This window comes from Pocillopora damicornis, chromosome 12 (genome assembly GCF_964200805.1).
Source record: "Pocillopora damicornis chromosome 12, jaPocDami1.2, whole genome shotgun sequence".
Classification (NCBI taxonomy): Eukaryota; Metazoa; Cnidaria; class Anthozoa; order Scleractinia; family Pocilloporidae; genus Pocillopora; species Pocillopora damicornis.
In genome coordinates this window covers 1,048,359-1,056,895 of record NC_142681.1, presented here as the reverse complement: position 1 = coordinate 1,056,895, position 8,537 = coordinate 1,048,359, and the positions used below count along the sequence as shown (strand labels likewise).

Below are 8,537 nucleotides of genomic sequence, written 5' to 3'. Positions count from 1 at the left end.
ATAATTAGCATGCTATCGCATTTCATTTCGTGAGATGGTTGATTATACATGGGACCAGGGAGAATAAGATTTCAGGGGGAGGTAGAGGTTTCGTTCGATTCTCGTATTTCGTGTACGTGACATGTTGTCGTTTCGCCTTATTTTAGACATTTATGCCTTGTTTTAGATGGTTTTAGATAGTTTGCGAGTGGTTGTAGATGTTTTTGAGGTGGTTGTTGAAATTTTTGAGGTGGTTGTAGATGGCTGTAGGTGGTTGTAGATGGTTTTTTTAGGTGGTTTTAGGTCGTTCCTTGTTTTAGTACTTACCAGAAATATAACCATTTTGGAAAAGACAAGATAGAACTGTCCAAAACCCCAGAGAATTTTCGCTGCCTCATTCTTGAAATAGAGAACACCATGGTACTCTTCCAATATCACAAATTCTGATGATTCAGGAGGAAAGGATGGCTACAAATTTTTGCAATTGTTGGGAATTGCTGCAATTAATATTGGCTGGTGTATGGTAATAGTTTTTCCCTCAACTGAGAAGGAATTTTCTGCTAGGAGAAAGAAACTTTTAACTGCAAGTTGGCATTCTACTGAACCTTACCTTGAATTTTCAATTCTCCCTCCCTTGTACCAACGTACATTATTTCATAAACTCTGAAGACTCATCAATTCTCAAACATAGGTGTTTATTGGGCTTACTACAGCATTACATAGAAGACGTATTTGTAAGTTAGAATCCACAATAACAGCAAAATCCTTTAAATTCTAATTGTTTTTCATCTCTAGGCATTTCCTTTCATTTTCTTGAATCACTGAAGAATATGAACTTTTAATTTTTTCTTTACCTGTGGAAAAAAAAAACAATGATTTAGTTTATCTCCATATGTTACCATTCCTTTCAGGTGTAATATACATATATTAGAGGACATAGGAAATATTTAAGGTTCAGTAGCAAATTATACCCCACAAATTCTCACAGCAAGATATCAGTGATGACAAGAACAAGAATTTAGATATACTTAAAACTTTGTATACTCCTTAATCATTCTCAATATTCTCTGTTACACTAGATATGTAACACAGTCCATTACATAACCCTTACTGGCTTTCTCTGGCTTCCTTGCCTCCTCTATAAATGTTAATAAATACTGCTTTTTATTTTTAAGTGTGCATATAAGAGGCAGAATCTACAAAATGAATCTGAAATTAATTTGCAACTGTTCCAATTGAAAATCAAAGCCACTTGGGAACGTAGGGTTGAAGACAAAACTTAATGAGCTAGATGACAACAGTTTGAGTCGCTTTTGATACATATGAAAATAATCAAAACAAAGTAGAAAACCTTGAACATGAAAGTTTACTTGGGTTAAAAACATCAAACTCAAAAGGATAATAAAAGAGAAAACAAGCATGTTTAAGGATGGAAAAGATTCCTATAGATTACATAAGGAACTTGTATTATAAACATTTAATTTGTTCTGACTGACAAACATTAAATAAGTCCTACTGAGATATTGAACCTCAGCAGGCAATTGTGAAACTAGGTACAGTTTTGAATTGATTGCTTCATCTGTGTTGCCGTGGCCAGAACTGATGATAGCTTTTATCAAAAGATGTCCTAACTTACGTTACTTTCAAGCAAGTTGCTCATTCTTCCTTCCTCTTGGGATTGTTTACTGCAACAAAGTGATAAAGGACAACAAGAAGAAATAGGGAGACACCGAGGATGTTCGCAAACGCTGCTAGCTGGACGTCTGTGATCATGACTGTAAACAAGGAAATACAATGCATTAATAACATTTTAAAAGTCCAAAATGGCAGTCGACACTTGAAAGGGGGCTCAACCATATAAATACAGTGTATTCTCAATATGAAGTGATGATGATGATGATGATGATGACCTTCACTTCTATACAATCATATTTTAAGCTACTTGTAAGCTTGTGCAGTCGCATGAACAAAAAAAGGAAAATTACAAGTTATGTAAACAAGACTTGAATTTGAAAATAGAAAATGATGTATATTATCACTTCTTAGTAAAAACAAAATTGGTATGACTGTATAAGGTGAGCAGTAGAAGCAAAACTGGAACCTGGGTAATGTTAAAAGGTCACATCCCCTCAGAGAGTAACCATTTGAGCGACATTTAAGGATGTTTTCAGACAGTTAGTTGGGGAAAGTAGCATTATTGCCTTTGTAAAAAAGCTTAAAGATGTCTAATTTATAATACAAAGAAAGTGAAGCCCACTGGTCGTATCTAAGCACGCTTTATGATGTTGTGGCCAGTTGAAACATCATCAGGGTAAATACCAATTTTTTTTGCCATGACATAGACATCCCTTTGATGTTTTGGGTATGCAGTATCTGCAGCTCTAAAAGAGTTTTAATAATGCCTAAAGACTAAAAATGCGTCTAAATAGAGTAAGTGGCAATCGATTTGCGAGCAACAGAAACTTGAATCGTCTAACATACACATAATTCAAAGATCGTTTTATACTGTAACGAATATTCATAGAGGTATAACTCATTTCACTATTACGCAGATAAATACTGTTTACTTCGTTGGTCAAAAAGAACCTATATAAAGATAAATAACTCTTATCTAGTATAGCCTTCAATGTACTACACGCGTGTACGTAAGATCAATCCTATTTACGCCAAATTCGCCCAATAATTCCGCTTCTGTGACACTTAACATACATATAGAAATAACGGAGATTGCAGCTTACTTCTTCCAAGGCTGATAGATGGATCTTAAAGCTTCAATACTGCTCTTTGTTCAAATCACCGAACCTTTCAATTCAAGAGTTACACGAAGAAGGCCGAGATCGTGTAATGTGGACTGGGATAGAGGTATTGATCGCAAGAGCTTCTTGGGGACAACTTGTTTACGCTTACATATCGTACTACTCCAACAGATTTCAAGATGTCGGCAACGAATGCGGCCCGAAGTGTAATTCGTCAAATTTTGACGAGTTATAAGTCATCTAGAGGCTTCGACAAGGTTGGAGACAAGGTATAAGATGATTTATCGTTTTAAAATTTGAACAGAATTTCTGTATTACCCCATACTATTCGAAAACAAAGCCGTGGGCAATATTCTTCGCAGGTTCTATGCTCTATTAACCTTCAATGTATCTTACTGTCTAATTACCTTTGCAAAATTTTGGGATTTTTCAAACAGGTTTGTATATGTGTGGGTGTGCGTGTTTGTTTGTCTGTTTGCAACTAAGGGTGAGACAGTTTGACTCATTTCCTCAGTCTCTTTACTTTCTTTACCTTGATGCAAGCACTTTAACAATCTACACATTACGTTAGTAAGCTGTAGTTATCTCTTCGATAGATTGAGCTCTTGTCAATGTCAGAAGGTAAAGCTTCTTTCAAAATGAAAGTTGAAGAAAGTCACCAAAATCCAATGGGCAACCTCCATGGTGGAATGACAGCGACTTTGGTTGACATGTTAACTACACTGGTGACATTTACATCGCCCCCACACAAACTTGGTGTCAGTGTTGATATGAGTATAAGGTACTATATCATCTTAATTTATATTTTGACCCCTTTTGCACATGTTGTAATATTTCACTATGGAAACTTTTTTCTTCATGGCAGCTACCTAAGGCCAGTTCCAGTTGGAGAAGACGTTACTATAAATGCAGAAGTTATCAAGATGGGTCGTACATTGGTCTTCACTGGTGCGGAACTGTTAAACAAAGATGGCAAACTTGTAGCAAAAGCTAGTCATACTAAATTTATTGGGGAAGGACAGCCCACACCATTTACGGAGAAGAAGGAATCATGACATATTTTTTGGACATTCTTGAATTCTTCAAACAATAATTCCTTAGCGGGACAGCCCATACCATTAACAGAGAAGCAGGAATCATGACACCTTTTTTTAAATATTCTTGAATTCTGCAAACAATATCATCCTAGAACTAGTTTTTTGGTCTCTCCATCCTGGAAATTCAAATATATTTGAGTCCCCTTCCCTCCTTTTAATTTGAGTGATGAATATCTTCTGGATTTATTGTGTATAAATGAGCTACCTCCTAGGTTTGAATTAAGTGTACAATTTTCCATGCCTGTTTACAAGCAATTCTTGCCTCCTTCCTCCTGAAACATTTAAGAAAAGCCAGTCTCATTGTTCCTCTAATTCAACAGATTTTTTCAAAATTTTATACCCTAAGACTTCTACATTCACTTGAGAGGCCAAGCCAAAGTAATTGGGTCAAATACATGACTTTGAAACTGCCCTCATAGATTCTTAACTTTCTTGTGGTCCTGGTCAGATACACATGCTTATGTAATGTAACATAATAAATGAAACATAAATTTTAATCCATATGTTGCATATACAACCTTAGTATTCATAACCATGAATGCTGCCAAAGCATATTTGGGAATGTAGATAAATTTGTTTCATTTTTAAAGGTTAGGAAGGGATATTTAACTATTGGTGGTCTTGATCTGAAAAAAGTACAAAAAGCAGGGTTAACTTTAGTTATCAGTGAAGAAAACAATGAACAAATGACCATAAGTAATGGAAAATACAGAATCTCTGTCCTGGGAAATCTTCATTTATTATTATTTTTTAAGCTTTTCCATCATTGATAGTTTATTTATTAAAGGATGACATGACCTCATTTTAACTCCAGTGCAACTATTTGCGAATGCAGTGAATGGTAATACAAGAATGTTACACTTTTGTACCATTTAAAATAAGTTCTTTGTTTTCAAAAATATATATTACCCTAATTTGAACTTCCCCTCCCTCTCCACTCCTCCTCAGAAAATGGTGATCAGCGAATTAATTGATAGTTTGTTTTAACGGTTAACATATGACTGCAATAAAAAGCTATTTCTGAGAAAAAAAAAAAAGATGTAGAAAACTTAGCCTTTAACTTTAGCCAACAATCTATGTTCTAGGTTGTCAGGCGTAAGCAGAAATAGATGTAATAATGCTTTGCAAAAAATTGTCCATCTATACAGACACTAAAGTTAATCTCAAAAGTTATTATTATTTTCACAGAAAAGAGCAATTCAAAATAAATTAATTGTTAATAAATTAATGATCCAAATATTAACTAGAGTAGAACCTCACTAACTGGAACTGTCTGTTAAAGTAATCTTAAGCCACATTTCTGGAGGAGGGTTTTTAGTTGCTTACAATTTACTAACTTAAACACTTTGGTCTTACACTGTATTCCTTTTTCTGAACAGTTTAAGTTAGTGGGGTTCTACTTTTGAAAGTAATGAGACTATGTTACAAGTTAACCGTTAAGGATCACTTTTGAAATGAACAAACAGTTCTTGAAGATCGTCCATAGCCTTTAATCATCAGTTCCAAATCCTGAAAACAAATTTAAAGAATAACAGTCAATGGCAGCCTACTCACTCTTGGGCAAAGTCTACCCCTGGAACTCCTTTGGGTAGGCTTCACAGGAATTAATTAGATAAATCATAAAAAAAAAGAACACCCACTGTCTGGTTTGCAAAGAGGAGTGTTGAGAAAGTTCCTATCATGAAGCCTTGGGCATTTTTGGGAAATGTCAGATTACCATTCCTTGATCAAAGTCCTGGGGACTTAGGTGTGATCGAAGTGGATGGCACGGTAAAATGTGTTTTTGGATACTATTCTTATCAAAGAACACCAAAAATTATGATTAAAGTGCCACTAACCCCCCAAATTTTTTTTGCCAAAATATTTCTCCTTGATGACTAGAGTAGCCATTGAATCCTCAAAGCTTGACCACTTTCCAGCTACCAGCACTGAAGAGAACTGTGATATCTCTCTAGCATTTCGATAGATGCCCCCTTAGTTGCATCAACTAGCAAATTCAGGAGAGTTTCTAGTTTCTCTATGACGTCTTCATTGAGTGCAGTACTACCTCAGGAAGTGCAGCCTGCAGATTTGTTCTGTTTGTTTTCTTGAGGATTATTGGAAGAGTCTTCACATATAATCAAAAAAGGAAAAACACTTAAAATTCAAACTATTTGGGAATCCTAAGGGGCCTGAAAGCTCTAAAGTACCAGAGTTTTCCACGTTTCATACCAAATGGTACAAATGTACTCCACAATGGGGCCAATATGGCTTAAGTTAGGTATCTTGTGGTTGGGAAAACCAGAATAACCTTAACCTCCACTAATGCTACACAAATCACATCCACTACTTGAACATTTAAGTGTAATGCACAGGTAAGAGAGACAAGATCTGATGTTCTTGGACAGGAAACCTTTCAATCACAATGCCTCTCTTTAACCAGAGGTATAAATCTGATGTCAACAGAGGGGAGGGGCAAAATTATGGTGCACTTGCATCCCATCAAAGCAGTCTGCAGATAATTCCACTTGCTTGTGAAACCAAGAGAGCTCCCACATTTTGCTTTAGTGCATATTCTCTCAAACCCTGTCAGAATCATTGTTTGCAAGAGTTTGCTTTACAGGGGTAGAACTTAATATATATAACTACATTTTTTCCCTATTCTAGTCATACATAGCCTTAACCCTTGAACTCCCATGAGTGACCAACAGAGATTTCTCACAATATTGATACAACATCAGGAGACAAGTAATGAAATAGACCAAAATTTCCATTAGGGGAATATGTGTTGATCCAACACCAAATTCTCCAAAGGAACATCAAAAGAATTGCATGGCAGACAGTAGTGAGAATTTCTTTTGAGATCTTGGGAGTGAAAGGGTTAAGGCATTCTCACCTTCAGGTTCCTTGTCACATTCACTTTCCAATGCAATATCTTCTGAGCAAACATCTGAGGTGACCCCATTTTGCAGACTGGACAATGTTGCTGATAAGCTGATAAATCGTGATTTCCAATAGGTCTTGTGGGCACTACCAAATTGTTTTGAAGAACAGACCCTGAGTTCACCTTACCACTTTTAATTTCTGCTGTGAGATTCTCTGGATGTAACAGAACCACATCTCCATCAATGGGTGCAACCCCATTCTCCATCAATTCAACATCATCTTCCTCTTCCTCCTCCTCCTCCTCCTCCTCCTCATCATCATCTTCTTGATGGTTTGCTACATCACCTTCTTTATCAGAGATCACCCCAGGATCTTTTCCAGTTTCCTCATTGGTTGATCTATCTCCAGAGTCATCAGGAAAAGCTTCACCACTGACCTTTGCTTGTTCCCCATTAACTTCAACCAGAAACTCCTGAGTAACCTGATCAATCTCTGAGTCTAATTTTTGCTTTACATCTAGTTTCCTTCTACTTGGCTTTTTTCCCCAATAGATTGGTGCTTTCTTTCTTCTTGGCTTTTTCTTCTGCCTTGTGCCATTACTTTGTGACTGGGATTCAGATACAAAGGTTATATCAGAGACACCCAATGCTGCTTTCTCTACTTGATCTTGAAGTGGTGTTGACACTGTCACCTCAGTTGCTGTTTGTTGTTTCAGTGGAACAATGAACACAAATGCAGGAGCAGCAGCAGTTGATTTGTCACCTGGGGAAAAATAAATACAACCATCAGAGGCTTTTCTCCTGACACATTGCCTGTCTCGCTCTTCCTTGCCAATGATCTTCCTACAACATACTGTGACCATAAAATGTTAGTAACAAACTCTCATCAAAGACAAAAATTTTCTTTACACTAAACTCCTTGCAACTTAAATAAATCCCTTGCTTTTTTAAAGAAAAAGTATATGTGCACAATTAAGCACCCTGGATAATACTGATATATTCCTTATCATTGCATGGCTGTACTTAACCAAGGAGAGTGGTTCTTCAAGAAAAGGTAATTGTCAGCAAACTTAAACAAGCCCTAGCTGGTATGAGACTTATCTTCATCTCTGAAATACGAAGTACATTCAAGAGCAATTGTGTGTATAGAGACATTGTGAGTGCATAGTACAAGATGCAAATCTCGGCTAAAATCTTGACAAAGTAAGTGATCAAAGCACGCCTTATGATGTTGTGGCCAGTTGAAACATAATCATGGTAAATACCAATTTTTTTTCTGTAATGACATAAACATCCCTTTGATGTTTAGGGTATGTAATGAATTAATGCAGTATCTGCAGTTCTAAAAGAGTTTTGATAATGCCTACTGACTAAAGATGCGTCTAAATAGAGTAGCAATCGATTTGCAAGGAACAGAAACTTGAATCGTGTAACATACACATAATTCAAACATCGTTTTATACTGTAACGAATATTCATAGAGGTATAACTCATTTCACTGTTACGCAAATATATACTGTTTACTTCGTTGGTCAAAAAGAACCTATATAAAGATAAATAACTCTTATCTAATGCAGCCTTCCATGTACTACACGCGTGTACGTAAGATCAATCCTATTTACGCCAAATTCGCCCAATAATTCCGCTTCTGTGACACTTAACACACATATAGAAATAACGGAGATTGCAGCTTACTTCTTCCAAGGCTGATAGATGGATCTTCAAGCTTCAATACTGCTCTTTGTTCAAATCACCAAACCTTCCAGTTCAAGAGTTACACGAAGAAGGCCGAGATCGCGTAATGTAGACTGGCATAGAGGTATTGATCGCAAGAGCTTCTG

At 36.3% G+C, this 8,537-nt stretch overlaps 2 protein-coding genes and 1 long non-coding RNA gene across 4 annotated transcripts; 1 reads left to right on the top strand and 2 right to left on the bottom strand.

Annotated features, from left to right (window-relative positions):
* Window positions 1–657: 657 nt before the first annotated feature.
* On the bottom strand, window positions 658–2,857 carry LOC149036016 (uncharacterized). Its single transcript, XR_016181564.1, has 3 exons — window positions 2,718–2,857; window positions 1,616–1,754; window positions 658–833 (listed from the first exon to the last, which is right to left on the bottom strand). It is a non-coding gene; the product is annotated as an uncharacterized LOC149036016 (long non-coding RNA).
* A 16-nt stretch (window positions 2,858–2,873) lies between these two features.
* Window positions 2,874–4,869, top strand: LOC149036015 (acyl-coenzyme A thioesterase 13-like). The gene is made up of 3 exons (XM_089189152.1): window positions 2,874–3,004; window positions 3,332–3,516; window positions 3,601–4,869. Exons 1-3 carry the CDS (start codon window positions 2,915–2,917, stop codon window positions 3,788–3,790), a joined length of 465 nt encoding a protein of 154 aa, XP_089045278.1. The 5' UTR covers window positions 2,874–2,914; the 3' UTR covers window positions 3,791–4,869.
* LOC149036014 (uncharacterized) lies at window positions 4,547–8,532 on the bottom strand. Of its 2 annotated transcripts, XR_016181563.1 has the most exons (4): window positions 8,392–8,532; window positions 6,708–7,459; window positions 5,671–5,939; window positions 4,547–5,341 (listed from the first exon to the last, which is right to left on the bottom strand). XR_016181563.1 is itself a non-coding variant. In XM_089189154.1 (3 exons), exons 2-3 carry the CDS (start codon window positions 6,960–6,962, stop codon window positions 5,276–5,278), a joined length of 321 nt encoding a protein of 106 aa, XP_089045280.1. In that variant the 5' UTR covers window positions 6,963–7,459; window positions 8,392–8,532; the 3' UTR covers window positions 4,547–5,275. The 2 variants fall into 2 exon arrangements, 1 of the variants encoding a protein (XP_089045280.1); XM_089189154.1 differs by lacking the exon at window positions 5,671–5,939.
* Window positions 8,533–8,537: the final 5 nt, after the last annotated feature.